This window comes from Peromyscus maniculatus, chromosome 3 (genome assembly GCF_049852395.1).
Source record: "Peromyscus maniculatus bairdii isolate BWxNUB_F1_BW_parent chromosome 3, HU_Pman_BW_mat_3.1, whole genome shotgun sequence".
NCBI classification, from domain to species: Eukaryota; Metazoa; Chordata; class Mammalia; order Rodentia; family Cricetidae; genus Peromyscus; species Peromyscus maniculatus.
Genome location: NC_134854.1, coordinates 79939222 through 79957754, shown reverse-complemented (window position 1 = coordinate 79957754; position 18533 = coordinate 79939222). Strand labels below are relative to the sequence as shown.

The 18533-nt window shown below is 43.9% G+C and overlaps 1 protein-coding gene across 4 annotated transcripts in view; it reads left to right on the top strand.

Moving 5' to 3' along the window:
- Nt5c3a (5'-nucleotidase, cytosolic IIIA) overlaps nt 1-12384 on the top strand; it is a 39937-nt gene extending 27553 nt beyond the window's left edge. For all 4 annotated transcript variants that reach the window (XM_042273415.2, XM_042273412.2, XM_042273413.2 and 1 more), the window contains 8 exons: nt 368-466; nt 2333-2402; nt 4333-4379; nt 5949-6034; nt 7379-7468; nt 9839-10001; nt 10915-11115; nt 11710-12384. In XM_042273415.2, the coding sequence (XP_042129349.2) occupies nt 368-466; nt 2333-2402; nt 4333-4379; nt 5949-6034; nt 7379-7468; nt 9839-10001; nt 10915-11115; nt 11710-11811 (858 nt within the window). In that variant the 3' untranslated portion in view covers nt 11812-12384. The remainder of the gene's footprint in view (nt 1-367; nt 467-2332; nt 2403-4332; nt 4380-5948; nt 6035-7378; nt 7469-9838; nt 10002-10914; nt 11116-11709) is intronic.
- Nucleotides 12385-18533: the final 6149 nt, after the last annotated feature.

Here is an 18533-nt window from a genome sequence, read left to right as displayed (position 1 = left end):
ATTTTGCTTGTTGTTGTTGTTGTTGTTGTTGTTGTTGTTGTTGTTGTTGTTGTTTTTCAAGACAGGGTTTCCTGTCCTGGAACTCACTTTGTAGACCAGGCTGGCCTTGAGCTCACAGAGATCTGCCTGGCTCTGCTGGGATTAAAGGTGTGCGCCACCACCACCTGGCTCGTAATTTTATCTTAATTTTCTACATGGAAACTAGTTATGTGTTTTAATTTTTGTGTGTGTGTATATAATAATGGTAGTTTTATATGGTGACTTTTTAAAAAATAATGTCTCAGCATTTTTATACTTTTTAATACAAGCTTCTTGATAGTAAATGAATTGGGAAAAGTGAAGTAGTTCATTTCTATTCACTTTTTAGATGCCAGAATTCCAGAAAAGCTCAGTTCGCATCAAGAACCCTACAAGAGTAGAAGAAATTATCTGTGGTCTCATTAAAGGAGGAGCTGCCAAACTCCAGGTGACTTACGCTTTTGAAGCCATTGATAGCTGCTGGGGGGGGGGGGGGTCGGTGCTCTCCAGTGGAAGGTTCTGGGTCTGTCCGCCATACTCCAGGGCAGCCCCCACCCAGAAGTAGTTGGCAACATAAAACACACTCCATATTCAGGTTGGGTTGGATATTTTAGTTTCTTCGTTTTTATTTTTATTTTTGTTTGTTGAGAAAGAGAGCACAAAAGCATGGAGGTGGGAAAGATCTAGGAAGAGCTAAGGAAGTGGAAGATTATGATCAAAATATATTGTATAGAAATTTTAAGCCACATTGAAAAATTGAAGCAGACTCATCTGTCTGGGTTAGCAATGGAGTGTGGCAGGGCCTGGATAAAGCCATGGGTCCGGTCCCTAGCAACTGCACGGGGGAAGCAAACTTATTAATCTCCTGTTTTGATAAAACCTTAGTAATGGGATTTTTGTTGTTGTTGTTGCCTATACTTTGGGAGTGTAAAATCTAAAAACTGTTATCTAGAGTTGGTCTAAATACATGGAATAATCTATTTGAAAACAAAAAGGAATGCCTTGAGACAGAGACAGCACATGAGCCATGATCAAACGTGGTGGAGATTAAACCCAAGACCTGTGGAGCTAAGCACTAATTCTCCCATTGAGTTCGGCCAGACCTCTCACTTGGGCCTTTTTTTTTTTCTTGGTTTTTCGAGACAGGGTTTCTCTGTGTAGCTTTGCGCCTTTCCTGGAACTCACTTGGTAGCCCAGGCTGGCCTTGAACTCACAGAGATCCGCCTGGCTCTGCCTCCCGAGTGCTGGGATTAAAGGCGTGGCGCCACCACCGCCCGGCTGGGCCTTTTTTTAGTATTAAGTTCTAAGGTAACTAATACTAATAACAGATGTTAAACCATTTCAGGAATACTATGTAAAAGGGTATAGTTTCAAGTTATTCTATATTTTAATTAACTGAGTCATTGTCAAATTAAAATGAAACTTTATGAGGGCATAGTTGAGTTTCACACATTTCTCTCTCACTGTTGGTCTGGGGTTTTTATGGTTTGATGTTGTTTGGAACATTTTTATTTGTTTCCAACTCTCAAGATCATGAGCATGTATCATCCCAGAAAGGAGAGAATTACAGACTAAATGTGAAGGAGGGGGCTGGAGAGATGGCTCAGCGGTTAAGAGCACTGACTGCTCTTCCAGAGGACCTGGGTTTAATTCCTAGCACCCATATGGCAGCTCACAACTGTCAGTAACTCCAGTTGCAGGGGATTGGACACCATCATAAAGACATACATGCAGGCAAAACACTGGTATACACAAAATAAAAATAAACAAATAAATGAATGAAGAAGTTATTTAGTCCAACTTCATTATAAGAAATCCTTTGCTATTTGAACTGCCCAACAGCTAATTTATTATCTCTTTGAGTGAAATCCAGAGCAGGGCAGCAGAAACAAAGGAGACCCCACCTCAGCAAGGGGGAAGGCGAGAATTCTCGACTCTTGGAAGATGTCCTCACACACACACACACCCTAGAGCATGGTGTGCACACACATACTACACATACACACACACCCAGATCGTGATGTGCGCTCACTTGCTCTCTCTCTCTCTCTCTCTCTCTCTCTCTCTCTCTCTCTCTCTCTCTCTCTCACACACACACACACACACACACACACACACACACACCAGAGCATGGTGTGTGCACACACATAATTTTTAATTGAAAAATATAATCATTTAATTCAGTGTGTTGCAGGGTTAGATGAGGAACTTCCCAGGGACCTCAGTGGAAAGGCTCCAGGATGTGTATTTGCTTAGCACAGTGAGCTTAGGATTGTGGTGAACTTACTTACATTTTGCCTTCTTTTTCTCACAGATAATAACAGACTTTGATATGACACTAAGTAGGTTTTCCTACAATGGAAAAAGATGCCCAACATGTCATAGTAAGTGTGATACTCTTAAGTAAATGAATGTAATGGTAAATACTTATCAATGAGATGACTGGGGGTTTTTGTTTTTCCTTTTCTCTTTTTGATGTTAAAAGTGAAGAGACTTGCTTTTTCTTGTTAGGTTTTGGGGAATGGTTCTCATTCATCTTAGGTGAATGGCTATTTTTATATATGTTTTTGGAAATAAAGGGAATGGATGAAGACTTCAAAATATTTCTCACTATATAGTCTATTTATTACCCAAGAAATAACTGAAAAGGTTTTAAATTTTGGGATAACCTAAAAAGTGACATTTATCAAATGTTGTTTATTAGTTAGGTTTCTATTGATATTGTAAACACTGTGACCAAAAGCAACTTGGCAGGGGGGGTGGTATTTTGCTTGCAGTTGCAGTCCAGTGTAGAGGGACGCTAAGACAGGCTCAGGCAGGAACCGGAGGGCAGGAACTCAGGCAGAGACTCTGGAGGAGTGTTGTTTACCAGCTTGCTCTCCTGATGCTTGCTCAGCCTACACAGCCAGGGGTGGAACCACCCATGGTGAGCTTTCCACATCAACCGTCAATCAAGAAATGCCACAGGCTTGCCCACAGGCCAGTCTGATGGAGGCATTTTCTCAACCGTGGTTCCTTCTTCCCAGGTGACCCCAGCTTGTGTTGGAGTTGACAGAAAACCAGCAGGCACACTCTGGGTCAAGGATGTAGCTCGGTAGTAGGGCACTGGCCAGGCATGTACAAAGCTTTGACATTGATTTGTGACAACACAGAATGAAATGATTTATAATGACAACAGTTTAGAAGGCAACTGAAAACAATTTAACACTGGAAAAATTGTACAACCATTGTGAGTGGTATTTATGGAGCTTTAATTATATGAAAAATACAGAGCATAACATTAAATGAAAAGAACTCAAAACAGATATGACTTGATCTTATCTTACCTGATTTATTAATCATAAATAAAACTTTGAGAGGAAATATTTTACATGAAGTATCATCCTTTAAAAAAAATGGTATCTTTCGTGTCTGGGGATGTAGCTCAAAAGAGTGGTGGCCTTACATGCATGAGGCCCTAGAGGTTCAGTCTCTTTAAGACGGCATAAACTGGGTATGGCTGGTTTGTGCCTATAATCCCAGCAGTGGAGCAGTGGACGCAGAAGGATCCTGAATTCAAAACCAGCCTGGGCTCCATGAGACCTTCTGTCCTAGTTGGGTTCCCACTGTTTCAGTAAAACAGAGACCAGAACCGACTTGGGGAAAGCACGGGTATATTTGGCTTTCAGATTGCAGCCCATCACCGAGGGAAATCACACCAGGAACTGAAGCAGAAACCAGGGAGGCGCACTGGCTTGCTCAGCTCGCTTTCTTACACCACCCAAGACCACCTTGTCGGGTAGAATCCCCCACAGTGGACTGGGCCTTTCCACATCACTTATTAATCAAGCAAAAGGCCCCGCAGACATGGCCACAGGCCAGTCCGTTGGATGCAATTCCTCAATTGATGTTCCCTCTTCCCAGGTGACTTTAGTTTGTGTTATGTTTAAATCTAACCAGGACACCCTGTCTCAAAATAGAAAGAAAAGGAAAATGATATATGCCAAGATGTATTTGCTGCTTCTGTGTATTAAAAAGGAAGATGAAAATGGAAACATAATAGATTGTTTGAAGGTCTTGAACTGTCTAGCTCAGTACTGTATGTGAAGAATTACTAAATCTCACATTTTGAAACCATTACCTCCTGTAGCAATGCCATTTGAATTACAGCATTGAGACCAACAATTGCAGTAACCACAGTAATCGACTTGGGTTTTAAAAATAAAAAAAGCAAGGTATCTTTATTAGTGGTAGTATCAACCAGAATATTTTCTTTAATGCCTATGCTGTTCTCTCTCTCCCCCCTTTCTCTCTCCCCCCTCTTCCCCCCTCCAGATATCATTGACAACTGTAAACTTGTTACAGACGAATGTCGTAGAAAGGTAAGTATCAAGTCATTTCGAATGCATAGTTAATCCTTCATTGTCTCAGCTGATTAGTTTTACTCAGACAGAAATGAATGTCAAAAGCTAGGCATGATGGCATGTAGCATAAATCTTAAAGAGTCTTATTAATAAAAACAAACCTGGAGTCAGATATTGGGGTGAAGCTGGAAGATCAGAGAAACAGAGCAAGCCACAGCTTTCTCACCTCACCAATTCCTCAGCTGATCCTGTTTCCTCAGACTGGAAGCTTCATAGATCTCAGCTGAACTGCTGCTCAGAAGCCTAAAAGCTTAACCAGGCTAGTTCCTGGTTTTCATGCCTTATATACCTTTCTGCTTTCTGCCATCACTTCCTAGGATTAAAGGCATGTGTCACCATGCCTGGCCGTTTCCAGTGTGGCTTTGAACTCACAGAGATCTGCATGGATCTCTGCCTCCCACGTGATAGGATTAAAGGTGTGAGTGTCACCATTTTCTGTCCTCTATGTCTATCTAGTGGCTGTTCTGTCCTCTGACCCCAGATAAGTTTATTAGGGTGCACAATATATTGGGGGACACAATATATTACCACAATGACATACACATATAATCCCAGACTAGAGTACTGAGGGGAGATGATTTCAAGTTGAGGGCCAGCCTTAGCTACACGGTGAGACCTTATCCTCCAACCACCCTCAGCCCCCGAAAGAACTGAAATGAATGCTAAGTGCTTATAGTCATATCTGGCACATAGTAAGCAGTCAATAAATATCAGGTTTATTGTAAGAATTCTATCCTGGCTTTTGTTTTTTTTCTTCAAGACAGGATGTCTCATTTAGCTTTGAACTCACTGGCTAGCTGAGGAAAACGTGGAGCTCCTGTTCCTTGACCTCCCAAGTGCTAGGATTGATTACAGGGTGTGCAACCATCACCAGCACAACCAGTGTTAGAAGTTGTTATTAGAATACTCTGGGTCCTTACATTAACTGGGAAGGCAAAGGTGCTTTAGTCTCGTGCTAATTTCCCTTCTTAAACTGATCAGGGTGTTCCTGGGGTGCCTGCCTCCATCTTAACAGGGCAACTCAGGGTGCCTATCGAAGTTAATTACTTTGATTTCAGGACTGAACTTGTTGTCAGGTCTGATGGTTCAGGCCTGTAATCCTGCTACTTAGGCTGAGGCAGAAGGATTTGAAGGTTCAAAGCCACCTGGGTAACTTAGCACAGAACCTGGCCCAAAATAGAAAGTAAGCTAGGGCTGGACCATGGCTCAGTGGCAGGTCGGTGAGATCACCTGCCGAGCATGTCCGATGCCTTACGTTCAGTCCACAGCACCAGCAGAGCCAAGCCTGGAAATAAACCTCCCATTTTTTCTAACGACATTCTGAATTGCTGACTTGGAAGTAAAGTGGTTTCCGCGGCTGTATCTAATTATATGTAACCGAAGAGCAAACCATCTCCAGTTTTAATCTTTACTGAAAAGTAGCTTAAAGGCCCCCATTGTCTTTTATTGTTTACATTGTTTTCTGTAATAGTCAGGTAAGTGACAGAACTCTGTAATCCTCACAACTAAGTTACTGTTTCCTCCTAGTTACTGCAGCTGAAGGAGCGATATTACGCTATTGAAGTTGATCCTGACCTCACTGTGGAAGAGAAGTTCCCTTATATGGTAGAGTGGTGAGTGCCTCTGGGGTGGTGGGTCACTGCGGTGCTGGGAATGCAGCCGCCCAGTTAACGCTGGGAATGCAGAACGCCCAGTCGTGGCCCGTTCTCCTCTTTAATGTGTGCAGCTAGACACACGACAGTGAGTACAGAAAACCTAGAGTCGCCACGGTGAATTAACAGCTTGTGATTGGTCTCAAGACGGCATGCAGTGAGAGTCAATAAAAGGCCTGGCATGTAAGTCTTAAAGCCAGGTCTTTACTTTAAAGCATCTTAGACAAGACATGACCTAAGCACAAAGCGTCACGCCACGCCTGCCCCAACCTGGAGCCCTGGCCTCTGGTGTTGACTGTGTTCATCACGCTGCAGCATCCGAGTAGACCTCAGAGAGGGCTTTGTGTGGAGCTCCTGGACAAGATAAACCTCGGCAAATGTAGAGGTGCAGAGAAGCATTCCCAGAAGTGGAAAGTGCTTTGATTTGAGTGGCAACACTGCTTTGAAATTTTAAAGAGGCCAGGAATATTCCCGGTAGCTGACGGGGAGCATGGACAGCTCACCTGTGTGTGGTAGTGAATGCTGGGGAGAGACTTTCTCTACCTACCTGCAGGATCAAAACTGGAGCTGGTTTGGAAAAGTTAGAGAGATTTCTAGGTGGAGAAAGAACTGTTTGCAGTTAGGTTTATCTGGGGGTGGAATAAGCTCCGGTTCCTGAGACAGCATAGTGTGTGCACCTGCAATCCCAGAACTTAAAGCTGAGTCAGAGGGATTGTTTCCAGGTTGCACAGGGAGTATCGGCCCAGGAGGGCTTTCCAGCGTTAAGCTGTCTCACAAGGGGAAAGGGGGAGAGCTGGAGAAAGGAAGGAATCACTTTAATATTCTGGGCATGCTCAGTTACTAGGTGAAGGTTCCCGTTCTTCATGGGAGAAGGGAGTTCCATCGTAAGGAGCTGAGTTCTAACGGCACATCATCCTGTGCTGCTGTGGCCATCTGTGTAAGAGTGAAGCAGGCCAGCCTATGCAGAACACTTTCCTACCAAGGAATTCTCTCTTACACTAGGCAGCGTTCCCGTACTTAGAGATTTCAGGGAAATGTAAACTGCAAGCCGATGAAAGGAGCAAGGAGCTTGCCGGCCCAGGTTGGATTGACTCTCGGAGGAAAGCTTGCAGCTGTCTCCTGGTTTGCCTCACTGACGTAGTTACAGGGGGCCTGGGTTTGTGAGATCTGACATCGGGGGAAACACCATCACCCATTTTAAGCTCCTTAGTCTCAGAGTTAAGTCCACACAGGAACGCTTTGCAATGAAGATAATCGTTTCAATATTTTAACTGTCTCTCTCCCCTTTTTTGGTCCTAACTCCAGGTATACTAAATCACATGGTTTGCTTGTTGAACAAGGCATACCAAAAGCCAAACTTAAAGAGATTGTGGCGGACTCTGATGTCATGCTCAAGTAAGTCTCCTGGGTTTTGTTTTTATTGTCTCCAGAATTAACTACTATTGTATATATTCAATTATGTGTTTTAATTAAGATAAGCAACCGCATTATTCCATAAAATAATTAAAACACATCAGTGTAAGAAAATGAATAGTGGTGAGATAAGAAGAACTGTAGGTTAGGGCTGTTAGGCTTGGGGTATAGCTCAGTTAGCAGCGTGCTTGTCTTGCCTGCCCACAGCTCTTTGTGTGGTCCAAGCACTGAGTAAAACTGGCATGGTAAGGGGCTGGAGAGATGGCTCAGCTGATTAGAGCACTGGCTGCTCTTCCAGAGGACCAGGGTTCGATTCCCAGCACCCACATGGCAGCTCACAGCCATCTATAACCCCAGTTCCAGGGGACCCAACACTCTTTTCTGGCCTCCATGGACACCAGGAATGCACTTGATATACAGAGATACATGCAGGCAAAACACCTATCCACATAAAATAAAATTTGAAATCATTTTTTTAAAACCTGGGCATGGCGGCTCATGCCTGTAGTCCCAGCACTTAGGAACCAGAGACAGGAAGATCCTGAATGAAATAGCAAGTCTGAGGCCAGCTTGGGATACATGAAACCCTATCTTTTTTTTTTTTTTTTTTTTTTTTTTTTTTTTTTTTTTTTTTGGTTTTTCGAGACAGGGCTTCTCTGTGTAGCTTTGCGCCTTTCCTGGAGCTCACTTGGTAGCCCAGGCTGGCCTCGAACTCACAGAGATCCACCTGGCTCTGCCTCCCGAGTGCTGGGATTAAAGGCGTGCGCCACCACCGCCCGGCCATGAAACCCTATCTTAAAAAAAAGTTTTAAGTAATGATTTGTATTTCCATATTCCCTTTCTCCAAAATTAAAAAAAAAAATTAAGAATAATGTAGAGACTGATGTAACTATTGTTTTCAAGTTCTTTAGGAAATCAGTTTTGAAAGATCTGAAATTTAAAGGAAATATTTATAAGCTAGAAAGGTTTCAACTAAGAATTGTTTCTAAGGTTACATGAATCTACCTTCGGAGTTCTCATGCTTTGAAAACTTTACAGGGAAGGAAACTTTTTTAGTTTATAGGTAAAATACTTGTGAGGCTTGGCATGGTGTCAAAACCTGCGATTATAATATTTAAGAGGCAGAGGTGGGGGAATCACAACCAGCTGAAGGCCAACTTGGTCTGCTTAGCAAGGACTGCATACCACACACAGTATTTGTAATGTGTAGGTTATAACTGTGAAAATCATCACACTTACTTCAGTATTTTAACCAGCCTTAAGTTTTTTCTACTTGTTTGGCAAATAGGGTGATGTTGTTTTCCTTCCCTCCATGCTGGGATTGAACCTGGGGCCTCCCCATTGGGCAATCGCTCTCTCACTAAACTACCCCCAATCCCTTTTCCCCTGGGGTGATAAAGTGATTATGTTTCAAGAAGAAAAGGTTGAAATGTAAGGACAATTGAGTGGTTCACTCATAAGTACCAAGATTTTAACTGAACCTGGAGCTGGTAGAGAGTGGAAAGGAAAGAGGAGAGTTTAAGGTTTTACAAACAAGAATGAGATTATTTCATTTTGGGGAAAATGGATAGAATTGAAGATAATCATGTTAAGAGAAATAAGCCAGGCTCAGACAGACAAATACCACACCTTTTCTCTCATATTCAGGGTGTGGCCTTAAGTATAAATATGTATTTACATTTAAACCTACATTTGATATGAACATAGAGGTATGGGGAAGAAGAGGTATAAATGGAGGGAAGGGGAAGAACAGGACAGTAGTAAGAGGGGAGGGATAAAACACTGTAGCCTTGCTTCCGTCTGAATTTAACTGTATGTGTGACATGAGTGGATGAACTATTTGGTGAAGGGAAGCGGGTCGTCCAGAGAAGGAAGGATGGTGGGGCTCGCCAGTCTGGAAAGGAGCCCTGACGGGTGGAAGAGCACAGCCAGGCTTGCTGCTCTGCTCTTGCGGAGGGAGGAAGAGCAGCAGGGCCTCGGGCAGGCGGCCTTCGAGCTCGCCCAGGGACCTTTGCAGGTTTGACCCTTGCCTTTAAATGGTGTAAATTGTAGGCTTTTATCCATGCTTGCTGTGAGTCTAAAACCATCTAACTTGTTCTGTTAGAACTAATAGCAGGGTAAAGAGTCAGCTCTTGACTTGGTCATTGTTTTCGAATGATAATATGATTTGTAGAAATAGGTAGAAATATTTTGCTTTATATCTTTGTGTGTGTGTGTGTGTGTGTGTGTGTGTGTGTGAGAGAGAGAGAGAGAGAGAGAGAGAGAGACAGAGAGAGAGACAGAGAGACAGAGAGAGACTGAGAGAGACAGAGAGAGAGATCTTGCTCACTAACACTCTGCCTCCTCTCGCAGGGAAGGATATGAGAATTTCTTTGGTAAACTTCAACAGCACAGCATCCCTGTGTTCATATTTTCGGCTGGTATCGGTGACGTGCTTGAAGAAGTTATACGTCAAGCTGGAGTTTATCATTCAAATGTCAAAGTAGTATCCAACTTCATGGATTTTGATGAAAATGTAAGAATATGAACTCATTCCTTAAGGCTACTCTCCAATCTGAAGTATTTTAGCCATGTGAATTCACATGTTCTTTAATAATATCAGATAGATGGTCGTTAAATTAGATGATGCTGACAGGCTATTAATGGGATTCATTCATTTGCTCCCTCAGTGTTGTATGTGTGTTTTATGCCCTCCTTAAAGTCTTATTAATAAGTTAATATTAAAGTTCACAAAACTTGCGTGACAGTAGTTTAACTGTGCACCCCTGAAGACTACATCTTAAGTGGGGAAAAGTGAATCATACTGGCATTTTCTGAATGAGTTAACTGTAAAATGTTGTGGGCATGTTGGAGAATGATGCAACCCCAGCGTTCAGAAGGCTGAGGGTAGGGTCATGAGTTCAAAGCCTGGGCCACATAGCCTCAAGCAAAATAAAATAAAAACCCAAAACAGTAAAAATAAACATAAAGTAGAATCCTTCGGCTAGGAACAAAATGCCAAGTAAAAATTGAATTCGTGATTAGCTGAGTTGCCATTTGAAGTAGAGAATGTGCTGTGTGTTGGAGCCCGCCCCACCTGTCATGTGATGGACTTCTGTGTTTTGAAATCAAGTCAAAGACCAATTTAAAGATAAGATAAATAGTGGCGTCTATTTAGAATCATAAAATGTAAAAGTTCTAACAAGTAGAATATGTAAAACCCATTATTTCAAGCCAGAGAGACGGCTCAGTACTCAAAAGGTGCTTCTTCCCACCAAGCCTGACAACGGATTTCAGTCCCCAGCTGCACAGGGTAGGAGGGCGCCAGCTCCTCCAAGTCGTCCCTTACCCTCCAAATACTCACTGCCACGTGTGCCTGCATACATAAACACACCATCAATGAGTATGATGAAGTTTTTCTTCAGCTGTTTTTTAAACTATTTTCATAGGGAGTGCTGAAAGGATTCAAAGGAGAACTAATTCATGTATTCAACAAACACGACGGTGCCTTGAAGAATACAGACTATTTCAGCCAGCTGAAGGACAACAGCAACATCATTCTGCTGGGGGACTCCCAGGGGGACTTGAGGATGGCAGACGGCGTGGCCAACGTTGAACACATTCTGAAAATTGGATATCTGAATGACAGAGTGAGTGTGCAGTGCTGTAGCTGAATTTTCTTTTTAAAAACTTAGGATGAAACATTGCCAAAGGCACGTGAGGAAGTCATTTTACTGCCCTCCTTTGGCAGTGAATAGAGGAGACACGAAGCACAGCCTTGTGTGATACATGCAGGTCACATTCTCAGAGTGGCAGTGGGCAGCATTCCCTGGACATGAGTATCAAAAATGTCTCCGTGCGTTGCCAAAGTCGGAACCGCTGGAGTGGAAAGAAACTATCTAGGGAGAAAAGTACCTGTTGAAAACTTCCTGCCCGGGGTCAGGCCTGAGAGTAAGCTAGCCACAGTGATGCAGGCCTGTCGTCCCAGAGATCAGGGGGCTGAGGCAGGATGACTCAAAGCTGAAGGCCAGGGTGAGCCAATACAGCAAGACCCTGCCTCAGAAACTTCAAATCTTCATCGGAAACAAAATGATTGCCTTTATACAGAATTTGAGAATGTTTGTATTTCAAAACTTTCTTGAAATTAGATTTGTATCCTACAGATCTAACATTATGGGGTTAAAACTGAAATTATTTGCCTTTCTCTGTATGTTAATTTTATTTTTTGTTCTTCTGTTGATTAGGTAGATGAGCTTTTAGAAAAATACATGGACTCTTACGATATTGTTTTAGTAAAAGAAGAATCACTGGAGGTCGTCAACTCGATTTTACAAAAGACATTATAAACAAACCGTTTGTGAGAGGACGTCGCCCACGGGTGCAGCTGAAACCAGCACTGGCCAGCTTGAGGAAAGACTCTTATTTATAACACATCCTTGCTCTTGGCAGTCTCCCTTCCCTCCCGATGGGAGCCTTCTCCTCCGCAGACGGGTTGAACCTATAAACTGCTGCCCCTTCTTCCCGCCTCCATCATGATACTCACCAGATTTTTTTTAAAGCAATTAAAAATGATCTTAAGGCAAAAATTAGAAAGTTAACTTCCTTTTCCAAAGTGGATTTTGTAGTTTGGTGTTGTGCAGTTTCTGGGCATCTTTACCAGGTGAGTGTGGAGGCTCAGAGGCCACTGTCTCGGTTGATGGTGTCTCTGATTTTAACCACTGCCAGCTTTGTACTTTGGGTGGAGTGTGATGAGACCATCTCCTGAAATTGTGTTTCCTTTGGTTCTTTTGTCTGGAAGAATACTTGCCAGGGAAGTCCGGCACTTAGTATGTGAAAACTGTTGGTGTCTGTATCACTGACATTGCAGATATTCTGTGTGAAACTCTGAAAATAAACCTGAAATGGAAAGCTTTTTTAAATTCTAGTGTTGACCATATTCATCCCTTCATGGTGGCTTATGCCTGTAACCCTAGCACATGGGAAATAGAGGTCGGTCGCAAGTCAAACCAGCCTCGGCTCCATGAGACAGAGGAACAAAAACAACAACACCTATTCGCACATATTTGTATCTGTTGAGCACTGTCGTGTTTTTTCTTCTCAGCTCCTTTCTTCATTCCTGATCTCTGTCATAGTAGATGTTTACGTTACTCCTACTTTCAAAATACATAAGTAAGCCTATGCATAAAAAAAATTACCGGAAAATTTTTAATTCATCCTTCAAAAATACTGAGGACCATGAAAATTCTTTTCTTTTTTTGAACACAAGAAAAGGGTTCATTGTCAGAGTTTCAGAGACCAAGTATAGATGAATATATTAGTTACTTTTCTATCACTGTGTTGAAACACCGCAACCAAGTCCACTTAGAGAAGAGATGGCGGGTTTGGCTTTTACAGTTCCGGGAGAGAGGCCTCAGATGGTGAAGCAGGGGCGGGTGGCAGGCGGGACAGCAGGCCCAAAGCAGAGGGAACAGACTAGCAAGAGCCTCCCCAAGTGCCACTTCCTCCAGGGCCACACCTCCTAAGCCTCCCCAAACAGCAGCACCATCTGGGGACCAAGTATTCAAATGCCCAGGACATCTCATCAGACATCACAAGGGTCCCTTGGGGCCTAGGTAATGCAAAGTGAGGGCCTTCTCCAGGCTCCATCCCAGAGGGTTTAGTTCCCACCGTGATACACTGGATCCTGACTATACCATTTGAACTTCAGCTCCTGAGGGCAACCAAGTGATTGACTTACAGTCACCAGGTAGGATCTGATTGGTCTGGCCATTCATTGTGAAGAGCAGTCTCTAGCCCAATGAGATGGAGAAAAAAGGCAAGATTAAATGATAGAAAACCTCTTATCCTTATCCTCCTTTGGTGTTTTTAATTTTTTAATAAACAACATATGAAAGAGCAAAAGTATTTAATATGAAGTACTTCCAAATAAACTCAAGAGTAAATGGTAAGCCTGATGTGGTGGCAAACATGGGCAGTCCCAGCAGCTTGGAAGGCTGGGCCCACACAAGCGCTTGAACCTACCAAGTTCAAGACCAGCCTGGGCAACATAGCAAGATCCCATATCAAATAAAAAATTTCTAAATGTAAACCTATGGGCTCCAAGTATTATTCAGTTTTAACATTTTTAATATTTACAAGGCCCTTACTTCATTCCCCACAACCACATTTTTTAAAAGTAAAATTGTAGCTAATATAAGCCTATCAGGACTTCTCGGAAGGCTTTTCACATATAATCAATAATCTAATGATAACACTCTGCGCCTGTATCATGGTCAAGGCCTCTCGCCAGATGCTGTACAGCTAGGTTCTAGAAACCTGACTGGGGTGAAGAAAGAACAGTGAGAGGACAGACACACATACAGGAAAGATGGGGTCAAGTGGACTGTGCTCACTCTGCTGGAGCCACACCTACTACTAAGCCATAACTCAGCTGTTTCTATGTACAGCACAGGGAAGAGGAACTGGCGAGTCTCAGTAGGAGGTGTCTGCAGGGGAGCAGTCCCTGGCTGTAAACATCCAGGAGAAGGAAGATGCAGTTGATACTATAAACTGTCAGTTTGCACTCCAACCAGGGAAGACTTCGCCAGTTCCCACGGGTCCGGGGCATGGGGGTCCTTGTCAATAACAGACCTTCACTCAGGACTTCATCCACTCCTTCCACTTCATTTGGAGTTTTCCTCCACTCCCCACACCTTCTCCTACTGGCTGTTTACAAAGGGCTTTATCATATGTCCCCATAAATAACATACATTGCCTCTAAAGAATACTGAAGTTAATGGGGCAGACATGGGAATGGATACATACAATGTGTGCTCAGACCCTGAGAGGAGGAACATAATAAGTTTGAGGTCAGCTTAGGCTACACAATAACTTTGTGTCGGAAAACAAAGATAAGATCTACCTTCTTTTTTCTTAAGTGCTATGGATCAAACCCAGGGCTTCTGCACGGGATAGGAAAGTACTCTATCACTGGAACATTCTGATCCCGAGATCTGCATTCTAAGCAGGGTGCAGCAGCCTTCCCCCGCCCCCCCCCCCTTCGTCAGGTTCTGTCAGCCATAACGGGGCCATTCTGAGAACTGGTATTCTCCAAGGCCCTGCTACTACAGGCTTGTAACCCATCACCTACCTCTCACTGTTACCTGATTACTCCTGAAGCTCAGGGTATTTGCATTCAAGTTTGGTTTTCAGAGTTCAGTTTCTTCATGTAGCCATCAGGAACCGAGTTATGGGAGCTGAGGAGATGGCTCAGCAGGTAAAGACACTTGTCACCTGGTCTGACAACCTGAGTTCACTCCTGAAACCCACAGGCTAGGAGTTGAGAAGAAACTTCCACAGGTTGTTTTCTGTCGTCCACATACAGGCTATGTGCCCAGACAGACCCCATCCCCTCTCTCCCACACACATGATGTGTACGTGTACATGTCACGGAGATCACAGTAATGTGAATCAGTGCTTCTTTGAGGGGGTGATAGTGAAGCTGGAGCCTATGGGGAGGCAGATGCCCGCTGTAAGAGTTAAGGAGAAAGCAGCAACAGCTCTCCAAGGAAGGAGATGGGTGTGCGGAGATGTTACAGGAGAAAGTTTAGTGGTCAGGGGACTGAGAACACACAATGGTGTCATGTTAAAAGGAAAGAACTGCATCAGTTGTAGGTAAAACTGCAGAGCTTTTTAAATCAGAAGCTGGGGCTGGGTACAGTGGTACATGCCTATAACCTCAGAACTTGGGATGAAGCAGGAGAATCATGAGTTCAAAGCCACACAGCTACACAGCAAGACCCTGTCTCAAAAAGAATAGAAAAAAGAAAAAAAGAAAAGCAAATGGGCTTTTTTTTTCTGCAAAGGTGAGGTGCAGATCTCTGCCAAGCGCCCCATCAAAATGCTGGCACATGGATAGTGGATTGGTAGGTGCAGGTTAAACTGAGAAAACCTTTTGGGTACAGGATCTAAAACAAATTATGGTAAGCTGTGCAGATAGAGCCATGGAGGTAAAAGGTGAATGGTTCACAGTAACTAAATGTGCTGGATGAGCCATCTGTTCCAAGTTGTCCTAAGACCCAAGAAGATTCCATTCCTAGTCGTCGTCTTCAGGACCCTCCTCCATCTAGGTTGCCCAAGCCCTCAGCGGCTTGATAGGGACCACATGCCCCCTCCCCCCAGCCTCTCTTACTTCCTTTGGGTCCAGTCCCCAGCCCATTCTCCACCAGCAAGTCCAGCCACCAACTGTGGTCTTGAGACCCAGTCTCCTCCCTCCCTGGGAGCCACGCCCACCATATGACCCTCCAGTTGTCCTCTCCAGGCTTGAGACCCATGACCGGTCCACACTACCTGGGAAAACTTGTTTCAACCTCCTTGACCTAGCCACTGCGGGCACTTGACTAAATGACCAACAGAAGACCCAGGACCTGGACTAGAGACTGTATCCCTGAATCCCACCAGGAAATCACAAGCCTCACCATACTAGGAAACACTGCATACACCTCTGTTGAAAGAAGGTGACCTGAACAAAAAAAAGAAAGGAAAAACTCAAGCACCAAACTTAGCTTCAAATGCACAGATCTCAACAAAGTACAAAAAACAACCCACACATGCAAAAAGTACACATATCTCCAAAAATACAAGTTCCATAATAATGACCCCTAATGAAAATGACCTGGAACTCCCAGACAGAATTCAAAAGAATGGTTACAGCTATGTTCGGGCAACTCAAAGAAGACAAAGAAATAAATAAAACAGAAAGTCAGTCTTAGGAAATGAAGTTCAAATTGCTGAAGAAATATGCAGGGTGGATGATTAGAGGAGCCTGATACCTGCAAATGGGCATAAGGAGCCCTGGGAATGGAACAGGATCACAGAAGCATTTGAAAATGGAAACATACCTTCAATGCTCCATAGAGTATCTGAGTTGTGTAAGATACCAAATACAAAGGAGACCTTCCAACAGAAACTATACATTTGGCTGTTCATTACATTGTGCAGTCAGCTTCTCCATCAATACAAACAATTAGATAATGAAGGCGAAAGTTCATTTGGGCTCAAAATTCTTCGTCCTCTGGGCCTGTGAAAAGGCAGACCATACCCTGCGTCTCGCTGGACACCGCAGCAGAAGAGCTGGCTCTGTCCCTCACTGGAGGTAGGTGGCCCCAGGGGCCCTGCCTGACCAGCTCAGCTACCCTGCAGACCCACATCCTGGGCCTTGGATTGGCCCACCCTGACATCTACCTCATCTATGACCTGCAGTGCATGAAGGGACTGGTCCTCTGGAACCCTAACCACATGATCTCCATGACTCGGGGCAACAGCAGTATATCCTAAAGGAGTTTCAGTGAGGGTCCAGTGATGATGGTGTGCCTGAGGCCTTGAACCACAACAATGACTCAGTGCAATAAATATGTGGGTGGGGCTGAGTGGACAAAAGAGCTTTGTGACGTACCACAGCACCCAGTGCCACTAGGATGAATGAAGAGGGTTGGAGAGAGGGAGAACTGAGGCATTGTTTTTGTTTTTAATTAATTGGGGAGTGCTGTAGGGGTGAGGGGAGGATATGGAGGAACTTGGAGGTGTGTGGGACTGGGGTGCTTGATGTGAAATTTCCAAAGAATCAGTAAAGAATTACATTATTTTAAAAAATATTTTATTTAAAAAAAAAAAAAAAGGAAGAAATGGTAGGCCATAGAGGCAGGAATACATAACAAAGCAAAACTTACACCTTGTAGCCAGGAAATAAAGGAATTCCAGTCTTCTTGAAGGGCAAGCTCCCAAGGCCTATAGGCTTCCCACCAAACCAGCTGTGATGGCACGTGCCTGTAATCCAGCACTTGGGAAGTTGATGAGAGACTCTGGGTTTATGCAGCATTGCATTAACTGCGTGTGATGACCTGTAATCCCAGCCCTCGGCTGCAGGAGATGCTGAAGACCAGCCTAGTCTAGAGATTCATGAATTAAAACAAATAAATAAAATCCAAGCTAAACCAAGTGTGATGGTGGATGTCTGTTATCCCAACTATTCTGGAAGCTGGGGTAGAAGGATCGCTTGAGTGCAAGAGTTTGGTAATAGACTAGAGACGTAAAAGCCTAGTCTCAAAAAAAAAAAAAAAAAAAAAAACCCACAAACTTTACCCGCATTTTAAATATGAGCAATATAAGCTGAAACAGGACCTAAATAATTGACAGCACTCTCCTTATTAAATGAAAGGACTCAAGTTCCTTAGGAGAGCCAAGGGGAAAGAACTTTAAATATCTGTGCCAGGAAGCCTATAGTAAAGTAGCCGGTGAGTGCTCAGGGTTACAGTCCTTCAGACAGGCCAGCTAATAAAATCGCTCCCCCATCTCTTTAGATGGGTTAGAGGGGGTCTTGCTACGTGGCCTTCTCTAGCCTGGTACTACCCACCCTGTAACCCAGGATGGCTCCAAACTCCAGGCGGCTCTGCTTCACCTCCTCAGCACTGGGACTGTGAGCACTCACCACCACGCCCAGCTATTTCCTGTGGGTTCTCGGGATCAAACTCGGATTCTCTTGCATGGCAAGAACCTTGCCAACTGAGTCATCGCCCCGAACTTCACTCTTCACAAATTGCCCACTCCATGAGGCCCACCTTTGAGAAACCCAGGCCCTGAGGTCCTCTCCTTCTGGCTTAGGTAGGGGTTCACCTGATGGGAGCCAGGCACTAGACGGGGTGAGAAGAGATGATGCCTCTCATTCTTCACTTGATTCACCTTAACCTCCATGTCCAGGAGTGGCAAATAGACTCCAGCTGTTGCTAAGCAACCTATCTTCACAGTATCTCACCATTTTCTGCTCCTCTGGGCCCTGCCCACACACCTGTAAACAGTCCTTTCAATAGTTTATCTAGTGTGTTTCCTGTCGGGACACACACACACACACACACACACACACACACACACACACACACACACACACCATAGATGTCCCAGTGTCCCACACAGCACTCTGTAAAAAATGCAATGCTGTCCTGTCAGGTTTTTGTCAAGGGGGTTGGACTGACCACAGACCGCATTCTCATAAAATCCTCTCCATTTTCAAATAAAACACCACAAAGCCAGATGA